The following is a 23,617-nucleotide window of genomic DNA, read 5'->3' as shown; positions in this document are numbered from 1 at the left end:
TCTTCTATTTTAATACGTTTTCCTCAAATTGCTTGATAGAATAGAAAATATTCAAAGGACCAAGTTCCTACGCCAACTACATTAAAAGATCCCAGGATTTCTTTAAAAAAATTATTAATTTGTCAATTTGTTAATGGGATTTTTTAGTAACAGAAGAATGAAAAAATGCGGTAAAGTTAATCCATCGTATTCGTGTACATAATTTATGTATAACATTTCCAATTTTAACATCCATCCATGCTAAAATGTGGTCCCAATTATCTGTTTTTTTTTTTGTCCATTAATTTCTCGTACTAATGGAATTAATTCGATAAATTAAAAAGTAATTGTAATATATTACAAAAATAAGTAGAACAGGTCTTTATAGGTAGATTTTTTTGTGCGTTATCTGTGTGATATCAGTAATCCTCGGTCTATGACCTCGTGTCATTTTTGCTGCCACATTATTCACATTTTCTTCAAAATGCAAGCTTTCCGTTTCTGTCTGCCTGCCTATTGAATTCTTTTTTAATCTGCTAAAACTACCATACCGATTACTCTGCAACTTTAAGTGTGCTTTAAAATTACTCTAAAGATAATAAAATGCTAATAACGAACCATCTAGAAAATGACTATATTTTGATTTAATTAAAAAAAAAACGGTTTCTTCGATAAATTAACATTTAATCGTCTTAACTTTTATAACAAAGACCCCCAAAGTTAGATAGAGACTCAAACTAAAACTGCGAATCAATGTTAAGATGATTTTTTTTATCTGGGGGTCCACTACAAATATTTTCAGTTTGATATAAATAACCAATTGGTTTAAATAGACAAAAAAAAACTCATAAAAATTAAAATAAAACAGTAAAACTAATCGTAGTTCTTATCTCACGTGATTTGTTAAGTTGAATGAGGTGTGCCTGATTTATTGTATTCTAATATCATTAGATTTTATCGTAAAATTTGTGGTTAGTGTATTCAGAGTTTTACTTAAAGAGATTTTATAAGATAAAAATAAATGTTTTGTGATTTTTTTGCAACATTTTTTTCAGTCAATAAACGAATCCGTCCGTATGCTAGCGGAAGATTACGCATTTATCTTGAATTGTTGAAAAAAATCTTTCGCGATATAAAAAGAAATTCTTTAACACAGGTTGCATTTTATGGAATAAAATGGACATATTTAAAATTATAAACTGGACGATTAAATTTACAAATTGTCGCTAGTCCTGTTTATTAAATGGCCCATCCTGTATTTTATAACACAGGCTAACATAGTTGGTATAAAGAGGAAACTTACTAAGAGACAAGTTCGAAAATGTTATACAATACAGGGTATTCCGTTTGAAAAATTTGAGAAAATTAACCATTTTTAAATTTACTCACCCCGTATAAATAATTTAACAAAAACTTCAATTTTTAATGTTTGTCAAAGAACGATAAGCCGAATATATGTTTCAGTGGTCTGTCTTGAACTGTCAATTTTTGATCAATTTGCGCAGTATTTATTATCATCATGTAGTGTTAATTAATGGTACTGTGCCTTTTTTCGATAGATTCGAAGCTCATTTTTGAACTTAGTCCGTCCCTGTCACAATACGAGGAAACTTGTTAGAAATTTCCAGCTCGAAACCTAATTACCATAAAAAACAAACACAAAAAACCAATCCTAATACACAAATAAACATAAAGTAATAAAAACACAAATTAAAATATTGTGGAAAACCCTTTCAATGCAACGTAACTGCCTAGAAAGAAAAGTAACGAAACAACAAAAACATTACATACAAGATAATTTTCATGAGCGCGACAACGCTTTTACATTAATTACTAAGCAACAACAACAATAATAATAATTATTATTTCATTTAATTAAAAGCGGGTGTTTCATTAATGCCAGTGTAGACACGAAACGGAAAAAATACTAGGCACACCTCAGATCGTGGGCCGGTTTCGTGAAAAATCTATACCTTTACGAAAAAGGATTGATTTTTCCCTAGCTGCAACAACTACATACTTCCTTTCCGTCCGGCCATTACAGATAGGCGCTCCGAAAGTTTAGACCCGTCGGAAGACAATTTACATATAAAGTGTGTACTAACTCGGCCAACAACACAAAACTTGGTGAAATTATTAAAGCGCCAAGTTTCTGTTTTGAATCAAAGCGGCGGCGGCGGAGGCGGCGGTTTTCCTGGTAACGACGTTAATCGAAACCGTACACGTTGTTCGTAATTATGCCATCTGAAAATGATGGTGGGGGTAGGAAGGGCGAGTACTGATTAGGCGTCGTGTGAACGCGGCCTTAGGATGATTTCTGGCTGATCGATTGAGAAACTGTGTCGAGTGACGTAACGTGACCATTTTAAGACGGGTTTTATTATCATTAATTATATCATTCGATATAATTCGATTCTTTAATCTTCACGTCAGGCTGTAAACTCTTAATGGATGTTGTGTTGGTGTTGGATTATGGCGAAAAATTGTTTGCTCTAAGGTCATTCCGTATAAAGAGCGAAGGAGAATCGTGCGGAAAGTGCTGCGTTGAAATTGGTTTGCTAGATGGAGATTGAGATTTTAAAATTTGTTTTACATTTGCAAAATTCTCGAAAGGTGTTACGCGAGAAATGGCTAAATTGAAACAGAATTTCAGCCAGCCAACCAATAACTACCGACTCAAAAAGTTTTGTTTGATGTCGAAAGTCTGACGCGAAAATAATGTTAAAACAGGGTATTAAATAACACAAACGAATCTGACGTTTTAGTGCAATTTACTGAAACGTCACCAAGATTGTTTCAAACTAAAACTTGTTTTCAGATATTGCGTCAAAATGGTTTTTAGCGTGAAAATTTATTGCTTTGATTTAATAATACATAACTACAGTGTGTACCACTTCAAGAAATTATAAAAAATGTCTCTTTCTTTCTCCTCTTTTTCTGCTCCTTTAATTTTTTGGAAATAAAGATGATTTTCAACAGATGTGCTTACACGTCAAAATACAACATATTCATCATTTACGCACTGTAGAAAAGAATAGTAACTTTTTTTGAGTCGTAAAACTTTAATCTCCATTTTAGAGGAATTTAATTCTAAAGTTGTGATTGATAGTGGCAATTTAGTATAAAATTTAAGGTCCTAGTAATGGACGCAACAGCGAATTCTGTACATTCTATGAAAGTTTATGTGTAAATCATCACGTTGTTTTAGACGTCGGTGATGAATCTCTTCGCGAACAGTAAAATGCAGTACAGTTGATTTCATATACACCAAAGAAACTAAACTATGAGTGGGAAGTGTGAGTATAATGTTTGGAAACAATGCTTACAATCGTTCCTGACGCTTATAATGCACATTATTCTAATAATCCTGTGCTGTACTTTAAATAGGCGTTCTGGAGCATGAGAGTGACCCCAAGCTAAAATACCGTAAGTTAGTTTACAGTGCACATATGCGTAGTATACTACTATACACTAAACATTCTTTTGATAGAGCCTAAAACAGATCCTTGCGGTGTGCCTATATTTCGAAAATAGTACCAGTCACTAAAAAGCGGTTTAAATTAAACACACTTCTGTTTAAAACCCCAAATTTTTGGCAAGACCGTCAAATTTACTTTTTTTTTTGAATTCATGAATAATATTTTACGTAAAATCACACCAGTACCGAAAATTCTTGTTGTGAAAACTTACATCTCCAAACTTTCAAATTTTAACCATAACCGTCACTCTCAAAACTCCTAACTGTAACCACAAAACGAAACCGCCAACCCAAAATACAGTTCTGGTAATTCCAAACCCAAAATTCAGAAAACTAGCCATCCATCCACAAACCCATCTACACACCGTCCGAGCCAGACGTGCGGAACGGTAAGCGAGCACCGGAAACACGGAAACAGCTGAACAACGTGGGGCAGATGGACGCCAGCACCTGCCCCCTACAACCCGCCGCGAAAAAAAAAACAGAAAACAAAAACAAAAAGCGCGAAAACGCATAATCTCACTGGAAAAAGGCGTGGGCGCAATCGGCCTTGGACGCAATTATCCGTCATTGTTTTTAATTGATGGTGGATCGGGGTCGGAGTTAATCGCGCGTGGTTCGCCGCCGTCGACATCATCTCCGTAGAGGTATAGCGCAGCAGTGGCGGCTCGTCACGGACAGCAGGATGGGCGGTCTGCCGAGGTAACTACGTGCAAACTAAAACTTTATCAAGGGGATTTACTCCTGTGCTTGCAAATAATATTCATAATGTTTTATTATTCAGGGAAACCTTGGTTTTGTCAATGTTTTTAAATATTTTTGGATTTGGCAAGAGTTTTGTGTTCATCACGAACGCAAATAAGCAAAAAATCTTTCTGCGTACACTCGGTAAACTTTATGCATGTAGGGTGGTGATTTTTTTTTATTTCTTGGTTTCGAAATTTTCTTAATTGCTTTCTAAACCCGAATGGAGATTTTTTAGGTTAACAATTAAGGTGATTTTTTTTAAATTTACAACTATACGGAAATATGTATTTCATTTTTTTTTTTTTGCTTTCCTGGACATTAAACGTATTAAATTTTAGTGAAGTTCATTGCCGTTGACACGCTTTGTAAACGGGTGTTTAATATTTCAAAATTTGAAATTGAAAACTGCACTTCCAATTTACCCACTGCAACTTCCACTGCATCTCCTGCATTAATCATACTAATCCTGGGATTTGTCAAGCCGATTCTAAATGTCAAAATAACAAGGAAAGTTACGACTACTAATTAAACACACTTGGAATTAGTGAACGATTTATTTGCCTCAATTTAGACCTTATTTGGCGCACTGAAGTGATTTTGTATAACTCGTGACAGCTTTATTTTGACGCAAGGGAGGACCAAATTCATAGCAAACTAAAATGAAATTTTTAGCCGTAATTTTTGAACAAATTGATGCATTTCGTTTATTTAAACGAATTCCCGTTTGTAAAAGGATCTAGATTTGCGAATTAAACATTAAACATTCGCTATCATATCCGCCGTTGTACGTATAGTTTTCCCAGTTCTAATTCAGTTTAATGATAGTACCCCATTGTGTAAAACTTAACTTCCTTAACAATTGATTACTACTGCCGGTGATGGGACAGTCATAAAACTAGGGTATGATTAGTCACGTTAGTCAAGTTTATTCCTTGGAAGATATTACCATTTTTAATTCTCAAAATGGTCAATTTCAATCGTTTAGGATATTACTGAAACTATCTAAAATATATATTAATTATTTACAAATACAATGACAAACTGATATTATATCATATAATATCTCTAGAAAAATCACAATATACAAATACCAAAATAAATATACGAATAAAAGAGTACTTCGGAACACGACAATCTCGGTAGTAGCATTTCTAATATTCTGAATGCAAAGATACATTTTGTTTTTTGACTAAAACCGGTACTCATCTAGCTCTTTGTTTTGAAGAAAAGTTGCTGGCACTTCTTAAATACAATAAATACTTTTTGAAGGTGCTTTTTTGCTCTCCCGAGACACAGTTATACTACATTAATTCTCATTTGATAAGACTGAAGTGTCTTTTTAATCTCGCATTTAACACTGCTTCTTTTACGGAAAGCTTTTAATTGCGAGAACTCACTTGTGTCAATATTATTTCTAACTATTCACATCGCTTTCAGCATAAGATATTCAGCCACAAAGAAGGAATTTAAACAGTTTTAATTTTTCAAGAAAATATAGGATTACAATACTTTTGTCTTTGGTTTTAAGTTCCGGTAGAAGTAGCGTTTTCAAACAATTCTTCTGATCATTCATACTTAAACCAACACAAAATAAAAGCGTAAACTTTAATATTTCTTAATCTTTCATGTTAGTGTGATTGCTCTGGACTCAACCTTGTCCCTATTTTCTATATGTATTGCTATCAAAAGCTTTGGTTCAAAGAGACTTTACACTTTTGTTTCGAATATCTTCGTTTTCTGAACTTAAGTTTTATTCTTACGGTGTGCCAAGTGATTTCGGCTCCATAGCGTAAATTCAAAAATAATTTTTTGTTTTCGAACCTTCTGTAGGTACACCTTAATACTTAAACTTCTAATGAAGATGTACTTTTTATAACCCGTGCGAAAATTTCGGCACCATTATATGTGAACTAAAATAAAAAAGAAACAGGCACATTAAAAAAAAAACAGCTTTCGTATCTGCTACACATATTTTTAATCATTTTCTGTAATCAGGATTTTCCACCGACAATCACATTCAACGCCATCTACTTATAGGATTAGCGAGGGCAAATTACAAACCTTCCTCAACTCACGAGTTAATACGACGCCGCTTGCTATTTACTCATGTATTAAATAGCAATACAGCACCTATTAATTCTCACTTCCAAGGAGTCATACAAAACTCACTTTACTTTCTAACGGTTTTAACGGTTTTAGTACCAAATTATGCTATACTGTTCTTACTAGGTTCGTTAAAAACGGTTGGTAAAATCTGTAACGCGATGCTGACAATGAGTGGGTCCACACAACGAATTGTTGTAGAATAATTACAAATACGTGACCGTAACTAAAGAAGCGGTTAAATCTGCTATGACTTTTGCCAATTGATTTATTAAATTAGACTGGTTGAAGCTTCTAAACTTTATTTGGATACCGTTTCTCAGAGGCAAGACTTTCTCATCCTCGTCGGAGCACTTGAGCTATAGTCACTTTAAGTTTGTAGCATGAGTGGTTAAATAAGCAGGCAACTCTAGGAACCTGGACTCTGGAATTTTACGTAAACATCCTCATGTTGGCATTTTTTCCGAACTGGAATTGGGTTAACAACTTTCCAGAAGTGGTATAACAATTACAATAATTAATTAATGACCTGCAGTCGCTCGTCTGCCCACTATAAAAAGCGACAAGTCGCCACTGTACCACAATAATGCGTGTGCAATGACTAAGAGCAGGAGCGCGGGACTGTGAAAATAACAGCGAGAATGATGTCATTTCGACATTGTTAGGTACACGTTTAATGGGCTGCGATTATGCAAGGATTTTTCTTTTGTGTAACGTAACGGCAGTGAATTAATTAGAGGAAGAGAATGAGAGACGAGAGAAGTAGAGAAGCGATGAGGGAGAGAAGTGGATCAACTCGGGCTTTACTTGCGGGAATGATGTATTGGATTATTTCGACAACATTTTTATGCTTGATTCTGGACTGTTTCTAATAATAAATTTGTGTTGCGATCTTTCTCTTCGGGAGAGTTTCCAGGATGGTTTTACATTTTATTGGGTTTGCTAGAGTGGATCGGAAAATTTCAGACGTTTAGACGAGCTATAAAGATTTTATTTTTATTTTTAAAAATTGCGTTGGGTCTGATTGAATTGGAGGCATTCTTTCTAAATGGTAGACGATCTAATCGTATAAGATGACTAAGATACTAGATATTTGGAGCACGAGCGATGACTTGCCCTTTTAGGTAAAAAATAATATTCGATATTGTCGTTAGTAAAGTTCGCTCGAGGAAAAAGTTCAAACTATGTAAAGTTCATTCGAAAACTCAATTATGAGCAGCAGCAGGCGATATGTAGTGTCACTAATTAAATGAATATTTGCCATGGAAATTTTCTCCATGAGTAAATTGCTGAAGCAAAAAAAACCTTCAGCAGTCAACAGTGACAACTGTAGAGAAACAGCGCTGGAAAAGTTATAAGATATAAAAAAAAACTTACGTTGGGCCAAAAAACTTTTAAAATTTCTCGAATATTTTGTTGAATAAATGATATGAAATTTATTAACTTATGTCATTTGAAAACTTATTAATTAATGCATTGCTTCGGAAAATCTGAGGTTTATATATGGGTCAAAACTGCACAAAAGCTCTACAAGGAATACAAATTAATAGAAAATTTAATGATTGAATTAAAAATGTAAGATGTCAAAAATTATCACATCACCAACTTAACAACCATATCTTCGATTATAGGCCTTTTTAACTTTGGTATATTATTTATCTGACTTTTTTTAAGTCCAATATACTGAGGTTCAAAATAGAAAGCCTCAAAACAAAAATTTACGCAGCGTAATAAGAAAAGGAATAGCTATTTACCTACCAAGTAAAAATGCAACAAAAAAAAATTAAAACAAGTCGCAATATGCATTTTCTTTAAACACAAGAACAAATTTATAAATTATATTCTAATTATAGTAATTACAGTCGAATTACTAATATATTGTATTGTTTTTTTTTTTAGCATAATATCGCAATTGTCAGCTGATAATTATAAAAGTTAATATATATGCATAGGATGGTGCACAAATCATGCATACATTGTTACAGATGCGATCATGTTAACGTTATTGAATGTTTTTTTTTAATGGAACCATGTAGTTTTAATGTGATAAACTTATTACTGAATAATATTTATTGATTCATACCGTATGATTAATAATTACTTTAATAGGTATTTAACGCATTTTTTTTCAATTAAAATAAATTGAACGATTTTAGCAAAATTTCAAATTATTCTTAAAATGTAGCTTGTATGCTCTGCGACGTTCTTGTATCTTCCGGTATCAACCTTTTTCCTCTCCCTAGAAATAACCTTAGCTTACGTTTTCCCATTAAAACATAAATAAAGCTGACAAAAAAACTTACGTAGATCTAGGGAAAATGAATTGTAAAAATCAAACGATAGAAAAATTAAATATAGCAAGTATAACTTTGATTAAAAACAAAAACATTTTTAAATAAATCAACTGAACTTTCCCAAATGTCAAAGTGTAATCTGACAAACCAATCTTTCTGTTTTAACTTTTTATTTTTCACTATATCTAAAAAGTATACCTAGTGACTCATCAGAAACGTTAAACGATCCCAATTTACACACAGTTTGACAAAATCCGAGCGTTTTTATTGGCTGAAATTTTGTAAGGGAAATAACCTGACAAAACGGCCAATTAAAGGGATTTGTGTGTGTAATATAGGTGATGAATGTTTATTTCCTGCGATAAAACGCCCTCTTCCGTTGATAAAATTGCGATCGATGCAGAAACGTCAAATTAAGATGCATTCATGTTATAGGAATTTTATGGCTTCGGAGGATTTAGAGTGCAAGGTTATTACTTGGACGAAACAAATTAAAACCAGCAGAAAAGTCCGTGGCGCGATCCTATATATTCACCACCTTCTCCACAAAAGCGGAGCTGTGAACACAAAGGGCGAAATAAAATAAACAGGGATGCATCGTTAACACACATACGAGTCCATTTACTTGCCGCCCCCTTTCAGAGCCTTTTATGAAACCTAATGATCGGAAATTGGCTCCGATAGGGTAGTTAGACACCCCTTCATCCTGAAACCTATACAGTCGTCTTGTCAAACCTTGACAATTATATGAAACTCGATGAAAGATGTAATCGATGATCCTTTGACCAACCAAACAAAAAAAAACAGGGAGGAAAATACGATATCGATCCGTCCCTGTTGTAAAATGCGAAACCTTTTTCATTAAAAGTGTTTGCCAAATCGATTTATGAGTCCAAGAATACGCCGTTAAACATTATCTGCCAACATAAATTATGTTTATGGCAATACAAACACGACGCCCCCGCCGCCGCCGCCCCTCGCTTCGACCTAGACGTGAACGTCTAATTAGAAAAATCGCCGCAATTGATGCTTTGCCGGAACGGACGCAAAGAAAGGAGACGGAAAAGAGAAAAAGAACAAAATTCGATCGGCTCAAAGAAAAGAAAAAATGTGCTATTTTTAAATGGCCGCTTTGTGTAACTAGGCGCTGGTTGGAAGGTCAGCGGTCTGCATGTTTCCAGACAAATATTGGAACAAGGGAGAAATTATTATGGATCCTGAAACGTTATAATATATTCAGACATTTCAGAAATTTCCGCTGGTGGGCGATGGTCACATTCGAGCCACTAGAAGGTGAAATGCGTATTTGGAGGTTTGTGGCGGATGTTTATTACGTATTACCTTATTTGTACGATAAAAACGACGTTTTACTAAATTTTACAGCTTTAGTCATTTTTAACATCCTTCAAGACGTTTTTTGTCAAATTTTTCCCGCTGAGAATTTAGTCCAAGCTCCTGACGTTTACGGTTAAATTATAAAAACGATATTTCTACATAACTGAAATTGCACGACGTGAAGGTGACTTTAATATCGGTTTTTCCGTACAACGCAATATCAGTTTAGCCACGTCACAAAAATTTTAAACACCGACAATTAAAAAAAAATACCCTCATAATTCAACACCATAACAACAGTCTTCAACACAATCCAAAAACACACACCTTATAATTAAACTCTAAACACGTGAAATGTTTGTAGGGCAAAGTTGGAAATTTATTGATCGGTACCAGGGCTGGGTCGTCGACATCAAGGGGGAGTCAATAAGGACGTCTGTAAGGTCACCACGTAGATGGCAACCAACGTTTCACATGCACATTAACATATGTGGGCAACAGGTGTCTCTCTAGGAAATGGGTTAATTAAAACACAATTGTCCTTAAAGTGCGTGTATTAAAAATGCGATCCGTTCGTTTTAAAAGCTTATTACGAACTAACTTTTAAGATCACAAATACGCATATATAAAATATAAACTGAAGTACTCAGCGTTTCTCGGGCGCCTTACATTTATCGCCCTTTATAAACAAATACTTAACAGTAAGCTAAACAGAGAAAATATGGGATATGGTCGTAATAATTTTTGCCTTGATTAATATATTGAATTACAACACTCCCACTCAAAAATTAAAACGACGAAGTAAATACAGGTATCTTGAGTTGGTTACCAAGTATATAGCTTAAGATAATTATTCTTAACTACAAAAGCCTCCCTCTTGTAAGCCAATGTTATTTCTCATTGCTTCAAATTTTGCAACAGGTACCGCTTTGGTGAAGATGTCAGCTTGTTGTTCACCTGTGGAGACATATTTAATGGTAATGTTGCCTTTTTCAAGTTGCTCTCTCGTAAAATGATATTTAATATCTATATGTTTTGACCTTTTGTGATTTGTGGGGTTATTTGCAATGTTTATGCACCCGGTGTTGTCTTCAAAAATGACAACTGGATTGAGAACCCTTATACCGATACTAGTTAACAAAGACTTAAGCCACATAGCTTCTTTTACACTTTCAAATAATGCTATGTATTCAGCTTCAGTTGTTGAAACTGCAACTGTTTGTTGTTTTCTAGTATTCCAGGTTATAGTACAAGTAGTGAATAATTTGTACAGATAGCCGCTTGTACTTTTCCGGTCAATGTCATTGCTTCCCCAATCTGAATCCACATAGCCAATTAAAATGTTATTAACGTCACCTTTTGTATATATTAATTCTAAATCAAGAGTTCCTTTGACATATCGTAATACCCTCTTTAAATATTGCCATAAAGTTTGATTATTTTTTGTTTGATATCGACTTAAGATGTTTACTACATATGACAAATCAGGACGTGTGCAAACCATTGCGTACATTAAACATCCAATCAGATTTTTACAAGGTGCGTTATAACCTTCTTCTGAATTTAAGCCTACATAATCGATTTTTTCCGGCAAGGGCGTTTTAGTAGACTTGCAGTCACTCATATTAAATTTTTGTAACACAGCGTTCAAGTAGGACTTTTGGTTTAAAGAAATTCTAGTGCTTTCCCTTTTAATTTCTATTCCTAAAAAGAATCGAACCTCTCTTAGATCTCTCATTTCAAAACATGTCATGAGATATTTTTTACAGGAGAACATTGTGTGTTTATCCTGTGTGGCAATTATTAAATCATCCACATATAATACAATATAAATATTTTTACTAACGTGTCCTTTATTTAAGTAGTAAAGACAATGATCGACTGCTGAATTTTGAAAACCTTTTGCTTTAATTATGGAGTCAAAATGTTCAAACCACCGTCTTGACGCCTGTTTTAGACCATATAACGCTTTATTTAACTTGCACACCTGATTATTTGCAGTTTTAACACCGTCCGGAACTTGCATATAAATTTCTTCATTTAATGTTCCGTTTAAGAAAGCCGTTTTTACGTCCATGTGATGGACTAACAAATTAAACTGATTGGCAATTGCTAACAGTAACCTGAAAGTGGAAATCCTTGCGACTGGTGCAAAAGTCTCTGTATAATCAGCTGGATAAGTTTGATTGAAACCCCGTGCTACCAGTCGCGCTTTGTACCTTTGTGGATTTCCCTGAACATCTGTTTTAATAGTAAAAATCCATTTACAGCTAACTATGTTTTTATTTAGAGGTTTAGGTACGATTGTCCAGGTATTATTTGCTCGAAGTGAATCCAATTCGTCTTTAATAGCAAGCTCCCACTGCTTCTTATCTGGCCTTGTTTTAATGTCGTCATATGTTAAGGGTAACGACCCTACTTCAGCTTGAGCTGATGCAGCGTAATTTAGGAGTTCATTATGATGACTTTCATCATATGATAGTGGTGGACGAATTTTTAACCGTTCACTTCTGCGTAATGAAATCTCTTGTTTTGGTTCCTCAGTTGCTTTTATGACTTTTGGTGACTCACTTTTATTGACAGGAAGCTCATTGTGATTAGGAGATTTAAAACTTTCAAAATCTCCTTCTAGTTCTCTTGGCCTTGAGACTTTAAAATTTATTTCGTCCGCGACCACATCGCGAGCAATTATAAATTTTTTACCATGAACATCCCATATTTTATACCCATTTGGTTCATAGCCTACAAGAATTCCTTTTATTGATTTATTATCAAATTTATGTTTTCTTGTTTTTAAATGAATATATGCTGTTGAACCAAACACCTTTAAATGATTTAATTGTGGCTTTCGATTGTGCCACATTTCATATGGCGTTTTATTTGTGTTGAGCGCTTTTGTCGGGGTTCTGTTGATAAGATATGTAGCAGTTTGAACTGCTTCACCCCAAAATGACTTATCAAGATCTGCAGAACTTAACATTGATCGTGCTTTTTCGGTTATTGTACGATTCATACGTTCCGCTACGCCATTTTGTTGTGGTGTATGAGGAACCGTTAAATGGAGTGCTATTCCTTTTTCTAAACAAAATTGCTTTACTTCATTAGATAAATATTCACCTCCATTGTCACAGTAGAGGTTTTCTAATTTGAGAGAGAAATGTGTCTCACTTTTAGCTACAAAGTCTTTAAAAACTTTACATAATTCTGATTTGTACGTTAATAAATATGTAACTGTATAGTGAGTGTAATCATCAATAAAGGAAGCAAAATAATTTTGACAACTTATTGTTGATGGTGTAATTGGGCCACATATATCCGAATGGACAATATATAGGGGCCTTTTCACATGACTTTTATTTTTGTTTTTGTTAAATGGAAGTCTTGCTTGTTTTCCATATAGACAAGCTTCACAAAGGTCATTAGTGGGCATGATTTTATTTAAATCAAACATATTATCAGCCATTTGACAACGTTTTAATTGTTGAAATTTGCCGTTGCTAATATGGCCTAAACGTTCATGCCATAAACGAAAATTGTCACTATTATTGACCATTAATGCACTTCCACTCTCGGTCATGTTTTTATTAATTCTAAACTTCACACCAAATAAACCATTATATGTCTTACCTGTTAATATTGTTTTACCCGTCTTATCCTGTACTTGAACACCCTGATCGAATACCACTTTCATACCACTCTCTTGAATTCGACGAATGGATAGTAAGTTGGTTGTAGCCTGGGGTGTAAATAACACGTCTTGCAAGGTTCCAGTAAAACCCAACGTGGTGGTAACGTGGATTGGACCACGCTTTGTCGCCGTCATGAATTCGCCGGTTTTCGCAACAGCAACCTGGAGTGGCGGTGACAAAACAGACCAGGAGGTAAAAACGTCATCTCTGTTGATCATATGGTCCGTGGCTCCCGAATCGAGAATGAAAACGACGCTGTCTGCGGTGTCGTTTTGTAGATTTTCATCACAGCTAGTCATCATGAAGGCAAAGTAATCGGTGTTCGCAAGCTTTGATTGTGGTGGTTGTATATCACCTGGATTTTGTTCTTGCTTTGTCAACATCCGTTTATAATAATAAAAGTCACCCTTTTGATGATTGCGTCGGCCACAGTGTTCACATTTCATATGTGATAATTTATAGTAAGATTTCGAAGAGGATGTTTGTCGAAATTTTTGTGCCCTTCTTTTGAAAAATTTCTTCGTATTTCGTACGCTTTTGAAGTTATCTTGACTCCCACTGGGTTTCTGCGATGAATAAGAACTGCTCGTTCTTAAGGCCTTTAGGTTAGTGGCTGTTTCTCCCGTTTGTAGTTTGACTTCGTGATCTAACAAACGAGTTTTGACAAAGGCGAGGCTCAAATTGTCCGCTCCCAGGGTTTCTAATGCAGTTATTACACTGTCGTAAGAGGACGGTAACGTCAAAAGTAGATGGGACACTTTGTCCATCTCTTCTAACACGGCTCCGGCTGCAACTAAAGCTGCAATGATGACATCGAAGCGGGTGAAGTGTTGGAATAAGGTGTTATCGCCTTGGAGTTTCAGGCTTAATAGTTGTTTTCTTAACGCCAACTGAGTTGCCAAACTTCTTCTTTCGTAGATATTGTCTAGTTTGGCTAGTATCTCTCGTGCTTGTTCATTCTCTTTCGCAAAACCAAGAAACGAGTCGTGGAGATATTCTACGATGACATTTTTCGCTGTTGAATCTTGTTTCTTCCACTCATCTGTAATCACTGGTGATACGGCACTGTCTATGACATGTAGCACTTCCAACTCAGCCAACAATGCCCGAATTCTAAATTTCCACACACTATACTTTTCACCCTTAAACGGTTGTATATTTCGCTTTACACGTGTGTTATCCATTTTCAGTTTATTTCGTTTGTCGCGCCGGCACGTAACACGATATACACACACTTTACGCGTAGACTGGGCCCATAACCTCTAGGAAATGGGTTAATTAAAACACAATTGTCCTTAAAGTGCGTGTATTAAAAATGCGATCCGTTCGTTTTAAAAGCTTATTACGAACTAACTTTTAAGATCACAAATACGCATATATAAAATATAAACTGAAGTACTCAGCGTTTCTCGGGCGCCTTACATTTATCGCCCTTTATAAACAAATACTTAACAGTAAGCTAAACAGAGAAAATATGGGATATGGTCGTAATAATTTTTGCCTTGATTAATATATTGAATTACAACAGTCTCAACGCCGAAAAAACGAAAATTCAAAAGATCTGATGAGCATTTCAACAAACGACGCCACCTTGCGTACAGCCAAGAAAACACGCAGTGCGTGATGCTCACCACGACCCCCTGGAATAAAACTAATCTAGAGGGACACTCCTTAAATAAATTAAAGCTAATTCGGTGACTTTCACTGTTTTGAGATAACCAAGTAGATTTTATCGTCCAATTTTTATTAGGCGCGCACCCTTAATTAAATGTTATTAGGGGAAATCAGCGGGGGTCGCGAAGGCGGCAGCGTCTAACAAAAACCTTTGTACAACAGTGGCAAAATATACTACGAAAACACCTTTTTTTTTATTTCATAGATGTTAATTACTCCTAAATTCGCTTGAAAAAATATATATGTTCACTTTTTTAGGTCAAAAAACTATTGTAACTAGTTTTGTTTTTTAACTTTATCCAAATATTCAAAAAAACGTGGATTGAATTTGCAATTGTGAAATGTAAAATACGTATCATTCCGTTAAAGAAATGTATATGACGTCATATCTTAAAGTTAACTGGGTCAAAAAATATACATAGAAGGAATGCAATAATGACACAATGTTTTTGTGCAACTACAGTTTTAGATTATTATTAAACTTAGTCCATAACAAACAGTATCTGGATATCAATAATTTATTATTATTATTATTATTATTACTACTAGTATGAGCTTAAATTTAGTGGGGTAGTTAAGAAAATAATGACTTTGTTTTTTACGTAAAGTTATGGCTTAAAATGAAATGTAACAAAGAATAAAAAGAAATTGCTAATAAAGTAAAAATGAAACTTTTTTATCCAGAAATAAAGAAACATAAAAGGACAACAAACTTTAATTTACTTGATATGTAGCCAATCATAATAGAAAGTTTGGAAGTATACTTAATAAAGACTCGAAATATTTCAACATCGCATTAGTTTAGATTGCAAAAGAATGACTGTAACACAAACCCTAAAGTATTACAACTTTATTTTTCATTTCAAATGAGGCCAAACTTAAACGTGCGTAAAAACTTGAATATGACAAATCCTTCATTTACAGAAATGTGAAAAAATTGCGTAATCATTATCATTAACTACAAAATGATATATATACATACATATACATCATTTTGTTGTGGAATTTGTAAAAGTTACAATTATAAAAAAAACTGCTCTATTTTAGCCAACGTAAAATTATCTATAAATTAAAAATTTATCAAAAGTTATTCAAACAGAACTTCCTACGTCTCGGAAGCGAAGCTCATCGCATTTTATTTTTCATACGATGATCTGTCTAAGTAAAAGAGTTTTTGATGAATGAAACAAATTGCCTCCTTCAGTATTTTTTTTGAAGCATCATTTATACTTATAAAAACTAAAGTGACGTCAGGAAGTTTTTGGAAGGCATGAATACGAAAAAAATAATATCTATACTTTCGCGTCACGCATTTGGTAACTCGATAAAAAAAAGAAAAAGATGAAAATCTAACACTGATTCGATGATTTCGTTAAATGGTTTTAAAAGATGAGACAAAAGTATTTTGTTTGAAGTATTAATGTAAAACAAATATATGAAACTTTGGTGCAAAAGTTTAAGTATTTATGGCTCATGAGCTACTAAATGAACGGTGACGTTTTTTTTTTTGGTCTGCTCTACTTCACAATTTAAAGGTTCTTCCAAGACGCTTATTTGACTATAGTTCTCTGAAATTACTGTTAACGTAAAAACAACAGAAAATACTAATTTAATAACCCAGACGACAAGAATGAAAGAAAATGTTTCTTGAATGATATCACAGAAATACCTCAAGAAGTAAAGCTTCCAAAGACATTCAAAATCTTTGCAAAACAAACTTAATTTTGTACATGACAATACACGTAATGATATTTTAGTCTACTCTCGTATGTTTCAGGATGATAATTAACTTTCTTGTTGCTTTAGGACACAGGTTACGTTTTTTTTTTTCGTTTATAAGATGACAGAAACCATTTCTTTGAAGTTTTGTCTCGAACCCTTGTACGAGTTGCTCTTAAAACTTACATACCCAATGTTATTTCTTGCAATAATTTTGGAAATAACCTACCTAGTTTTCAGTAACACATACATCAGTAATATTGTAAGACAACAAAAAATGGGGATTCGATTTATTTATGACATTAACCAATCTTTTTTATACAAGATCATTTTACATCAAGAAACATAGTAAACTAAGATGTGAGTTAACAACAAATGAAGTTTGTTATCTCGAAAATGATTTTAAAATTAAAAAAAAAATCGCCATTCGCCATATGGACCCTATTGCCTTCCCTAGCTTAACTTCGGAAAATAAAAACTAACAGATTTCTATGTCTTTAAGGATAATTCTCAAATCAGTGATACTATTTTATAAAATTGCCGTAATACTAAAAATCAGCAAAAAATACAAGATTACTGCGATACGAACTGATAAACCCTAAGAATTACTTGTGTCCAATTCTGCATTTCAGAGAACATTTTCCAATAAAAATTAATTTAATATTTACTTTGAACTGACGTCATAAAAGGAGGATTAATAAATAAATAATAAAAATGCTATATAATCAATATTTGAAGCTCTAAATTTAAAACTGGTGGCTTAAACTTATTTGCTACAGACAAAAAAGATCTATTTTGATATCCAAATACATTGATTAAATACATATGTATTTAATCAATGCCAAATATGTACAGATTAAAAAGCATGTCTCCAAACGATGAATTTTTGGTATTTTGAAAACACTTGTTACGAATTGTGAACTAACAAAATAGTTCTTTTCTTCTATTCTACATTTATATCTTATTCTAAAGACACAATTTTTGCATCTTTTAACAAGTTCTAGGGCTATTTTCACATCTGGCATAAACATACAACTTTTTAATACATCTAAACCACTGCAGAAAGAATATTATATCAAATTTTTCCAGTAATAAATTAGACTTAGTAATGTCACAATTAAAAAAGTTGTGGTAGATAGTACCACATATATTTCAAAATTTCCTCTACATCAAAGAGTCGTCCAAATGACAGTATAATAGTACTTCCCGGATTTATCGCTCAGGAATTAACCTCAAAACATCCGCTGCATAAACCGGAGATCATACCGAGAATTTTCGATCATACCACACTAGGATCTTAAGCCGAAAAATTTAATATCGTTAAGCAATCGACGAAACCCAACTGGCTCGAATCCACTCATCCAATTACCTCACCCCGATGCCGCTAATTCGATAATCTGTCCGAATCAGGCCCTGTACGTGTCACCGGTTATCGTAATGATGGTTTCCAGCAGTATCTTATTTCCGGTTCTGTCTGTCAGGCCATCGTCGTCGCTCACACCCATCGGCAATTAGAAACGAGGCGTCGCCGCCGTCGTCATCGACGTCGCATTTCCAACCACCGCCACCGCCGCCGCCGGTCATCAGGTGACGGTGTAATATAAACGAGCGTGTGTATTCCTGCCGCACCCCGAACCAACTTGGATGCCGCACCTTGTCGACTTCCGCCGCGGCCGCTCCTTTGCATTAACTAATAGTTGAGGGCTTGGCCCTTGGCGGTGGCTACCGGCGGGGGGCGGCGGGGACGCTTCGTCGATAAACAATTGATCAGACGCATAAATTTTATTGTGTTGAATTTGCAGTTATCTTTAATTATACGGAATAAAGGGGCGATTTCAACGTTGTTTAGCGACTGTGTAAACAAACAGTTTTTCCTTTTTCATATTCCTTGTTTTCAGCTAACATAAGACTACATAAGATTTGGTATAAAGTGAAATCTACAAGAATTTTCTAGAAAACACCTAGACTTCAATGTTGGTATCTAGGGGTTGTTAATGAATCAAAGTTTCCTTTATAGATGTCGTATGTTTTGATCTCCAAGAAAAAGTTATTGGTGCAATATAGTAGTAACTTCAAGAGGTCTACAGACATGCACATATCTCCAAAGGGTCTGGCTCTAAAATAGTCGAACGTGCATCAAAGCCTACCTCTAGCAACATGAAAGACACAATTTTTACATTTCAAACACTGCCTCAGCATATGTAAAGGAAGAATGAATCCAAATCACGGACACACCTACAGGAAATCCAGACTACAACTTAATTGGACACGTCTGGAACATCCAGATTAAAAAGTTTCTTTCGTCGGCAGTTACGGTAGAAGCGAAAAAAGAATTGTTACAAAGAAAGGACAATATTGATATAACAAGAATTTATATTCTACGTATAAATTGAGAATGTCATACCGTTTTAGCTGCAGTAATTTAAGGATGAGAGGTCTTAATGATCATTTTTACTTTGTTTGCTTCTTTCATTTTTTACTTAGAATTTACCAAAAAATGTGAGGTACATTATACACAGATAAAGAGACCTTCTTGCATTCACAAAAGTGATCTTAAATTTTTTGTTAATTAATAAGATTCAGCCTTTCCAGTTTCCCAGTTTACGGGATTCGTTTAAATTATTTTTTCGAAAATTTTTGGATCGTTTTTCGTTTAACATGGACTCCCTTTGTCAATAACTGAAACATCACTCCTACATTTCAATAAAAAATTTGTACATCGCAGAAATGTCAATCAGTCGTCAACGACAAATCGTTTTTTATTTCCTAGTACCTTAAATATATTGGACATTTTTTCAACTCTGAACATATCAAAGTAATGTTACGTTTGCCTACTTGATTTAGAAAAAGAAACACTAAATGTCAAGTTATTTGAACAATTGTCAAAATATTTAAAAAAAATACATAATACTCGATGCGTCGTGTATAAACACGACCAAAGAAATAGAACAAGCGATGTTTTAACTGAAGAAATGAAGTTAAAGATGTTATGCTATCGAGAAGAAAAGCCAATGCCTTCATTAACGTCATTCCAACTACCTTGGAAGTTAAAAAGTTTTCAGTTTTTAGCTCCACATTTTTGTTCGTCCACTACTACGTTTAATTGGTTTTGAACAATTTTATTTCTGTTACTAATCACATATTGCAGAAGTTTTATTTGAGATCTTTAAATTTAACTTTTGCTGGAAAAAATGACTGGTTTTACAAATATATGTATGAAACGGTTATGGTCATAACTGATGCTATGTTTTGTCGAGAGCGCTCTAGAAGCGTTCTATTCTTTTTCTTAGAAGTATTTCAGAAAAATACGGACAATACAACGTGAAAGTCGAAAGATTTACTCACTTGAGGGACTCGAAAAAAAATGTGTGTATTCACTGTAAGTATCAGACTTCCTGTCATTATGGACAAATCCACATCAAAACTCGACCAACGTAAAATTTATTAATCACAAATCAAAGGTCTATCTAACTTTTTATTATACAAAATAATCTTTAATTTTATTCATATTTTAATATTGATGTCAATCTTCAGTGCTGTTATTTGTTTTTACATTTCTATTAATAATATTACAATAAAACTTAATTGAAAATTTCAATTTTGGAGGTTCATTATTTTTTTTATTTTTGTGTTCTATTCGGTGACGTCCTATTTCAGGGATATGACTAAAATACATCTTCAAGATGAAATACCTTATTGTCATGCAACAACAAAACTGCGAATAAAATTTATTTGCAGCCACTTTGTTTTTTTTTTTCATTTTATTCTCATAAATATTGATCTTGAAATAATTTTAGCGTCGCAAATCTGCAAATAAATGAAACTTTGACTTCTGCAAAATTTAGATAAAAAATAACTTCAATAAGTTCAATATATTCTCAAAATGACTGACTACCTTTGTCGAATTGCAACAGTAATTTTTTTATCGCATTTATTCTATTCTTTATGAGCACACTACAGGTATAGAGTGATAATAAAGTAACACTTAAAATTCATAAAATCTTTAGGCAATAACAAAAGAGTGGATACTGTTAACAATAATGTTTTCTATTTCCTGATATGATTTTAATAACATGCATAAGAGTAGACAATTATCGACAAAATAATTTTCGAGACTACGGTAAATTACGTTACTTCTCTAAACGTTGGGTTAAATTATCAACTTAAGAAAAAATATACGATTCCATTAAAAACTTTTTGTTGACGTCATATACCGACGAAGCAACCAAATTAATGCGGCTCTTATTTGTCCCTAGAGATCGCCGTTGCCTCCTGTAATTATCTTACACATACATAAAGATTTTATTATTTTTTGCGCTACTTTATCACCGCTTTATAATACTTTTATTTTTCAGCTACTATCAGAACTTTGCATTTTTTTTTTTGCTACGCAAATAAAATTATATATGTTCATTTTTGGAGTTCTTTACAGATCCTCATTAAAATAAATTTATTATACTTTAATTAAAGCTTTCTAATGACTGATCTGACACTCAGTTGCTGTTTAAAACTATTTTGAGAAACATGAATGCGTCGCATTTTAAGTAATCTTTTAATCGATTAAAGCGTAACAGAAATCTCGGTTTAGAGTAGTTTTAAAATTTTAAGCCCACATATTAAAAGCAAACTACATGAAAGATCTGTAAAATATATCTACGATGTTTTACGTTTTACCCAGTTTAGTGCCACGCATAAAATCCTTGCGACGAGGAACCCCATCGTCGCCTTTCGCCCTTTCCCTTCTGCTTTATTTTGCACTCGAAACTATCACGTTACTTAAAAGCATTTCAATCATGTTAAATAAAAAGAGTCAATATAGATTAAACCCATAGACTGTTTACAATCTGCATTACTCACTTCTCCTTAGACTAGATTTTTTCCTTCCCGATTCATCCAATCCTCCCCCTTCTCCATCCATGACGCCATCGCACAGTTACACCCTTAATATACCCGTCGCGCTTAATTAAACACGACATTAAACAATTAAATCGAACAATTTATCCAATTTGAGCGCAAGCGAGACAGAGAAGAAAAATCTTCATCGAAAAAAACGACCAATTATCGAGCCCAAGCAGCAAAACAAAAGGATCCGAAATTGCCCAAACCATGTATTAAAAACGTAATAGGTCGATTACGCCATTGATAAATTATTACAAATTGGTCTATGTGGGACGGTACCGGTTATAAAAACCAACTCCGCTCCCGGAATCTTAAAACTATGTTGGTCCTAGTGCGGGAGGATGTCATGGTACCCTGACGCGATGGGCGAGAACGACGACGACAACAGCGAGCTGAGCGACGCAAGATTTCTGACCAAGGGCGCCTTCTTGCTCACCCCATCGCACGACCTCAGCTTGGACAAGGCAGCCAATATCTGCGACAAACTCAACTTCAGAGGGAGCTTCTCTCTGACGAAGACCGCAACGGGGATTCTGTTCAAGTTCTCGGACCCTGAGGACTTCCAGCAAGTGTTTCGAAAAGGGTTCCATAGGGTGACAGGTGGAAGGCTCTATAGAAAAGTCAACATCCCGTGCAGACCACAGAAGACGTTCTCCCTGCTGGTGCACGAAGTGCCGGTGGATCTACCGGAGGATGACATCAGAGCCAGTCTATACAGATATGCTTCTGTCGTGAGTCTCCATTTCTAGTTAAACTGTAATTTTGTTGTTTTCTATTTTAATACAGGTGGAAGTTACAAGAGTCTCTGCTAAACTTGATCAACCCCCCGGTACTCCGAATCCTATAAGGGTCACCGTGGCTTCTCTTGATGAGTACAACCAACTGCTACAGCAAGGACTGGATTTCTATGGAGCGACTTATTTTCCGACCGAACCTTTGAAGAAAGACCAACTACGTGGAAGTAAGGAGAAATTACTTCCGGTTTTTGACTCGGCTGGGTTTACGAGACTTCCGGCCCCGGCAAGTCGTCTGTTGAAACCCAGATCATGAACGGAACTTTGCACCTCGCCCCTACTATTGTATCATGCACTTTGAGCAAATAAACCATTTCTTATTGTTGGTACATTTGATTTTTAGTTACTAAAAATACTTTTGCTGGGTTTCAAAAGTTTTAAAGTTAGAACCAACGCTAAATCTAAAATCAAATGAATATATGACCATACAAAAATATGGATGGAAGTTTTCCGCTTCAAAAATATACGTTGTATTTGTCCTAACCTTAGCAAAATAAAACTTTAAATATGATTAATAGTGTCATGTCAAACGAATGTAAAAACCCTAAAAACTATATAAATATAAAACAAACAAAAATACTTAACATTTTTCTAGGTATAATACGATTTAAGAAAAATAGGACTACCGTATGACCCAAAAGCACAACTGAACTACGAATTTGTAAAATAACCTTGACTCAAATCTCAAGCGATGGTTTAATCACCATGGTCAAGTTGTGGGTAGAAACGTACAAAGCTCTAAAATTTCCTCTCTAAATGTTTCTAAGATTCGAAAGTAAAACTAAAAATATGAAAATGTTTGCCAGATATTTCAGAACTATACCTACTCTTTAAAATTTGTGCAAGAATCCTAATTCAAATTTGAAGATTTATCACAAAAAAATAGTAATATTATGTCATCTATTG

The 23,617-nt window shown here is 34.2% G+C and overlaps 1 protein-coding gene across 2 annotated transcripts; it reads left to right on the top strand.

The window, feature by feature from the left end:
* Nucleotides 1–4,066: 4,066 nt before the first annotated feature.
* On the top strand, nucleotides 4,067–23,071 carry LOC135138775 (uncharacterized). 2 transcript variants are annotated; one of them, XM_064068792.1, is made up of 3 exons: nucleotides 4,067–4,159; nucleotides 22,250–22,645; nucleotides 22,704–23,071. In XM_064068792.1, exons 2-3 carry the CDS (start codon nucleotides 22,259–22,261, stop codon nucleotides 22,965–22,967), a joined length of 651 nt encoding a protein of 216 aa, XP_063924862.1. In that variant the 5' UTR covers nucleotides 4,067–4,159; nucleotides 22,250–22,258; the 3' UTR covers nucleotides 22,968–23,071. The 2 variants fall into 2 exon arrangements, with proteins under 2 accessions (XP_063924862.1, XP_063924861.1); XM_064068791.1 differs by having other exon boundaries at nucleotides 22,250–22,648.
* The last annotated feature ends 546 nt before the right edge of the window (nucleotides 23,072–23,617 follow it).

Source organism: Zophobas morio, unplaced genomic scaffold (assembly GCF_036711695.1).
Source record: "Zophobas morio isolate AGI-343-1 ecotype UQ-CSIRO unplaced genomic scaffold, CSIRO_AGI_Zmor_V1 ptg000030l, whole genome shotgun sequence".
NCBI lineage: Eukaryota > Metazoa > Arthropoda > Insecta > Coleoptera > Tenebrionidae > Zophobas > Zophobas morio.
This window is presented reverse-complemented; position numbering and strand designations above follow the sequence as displayed.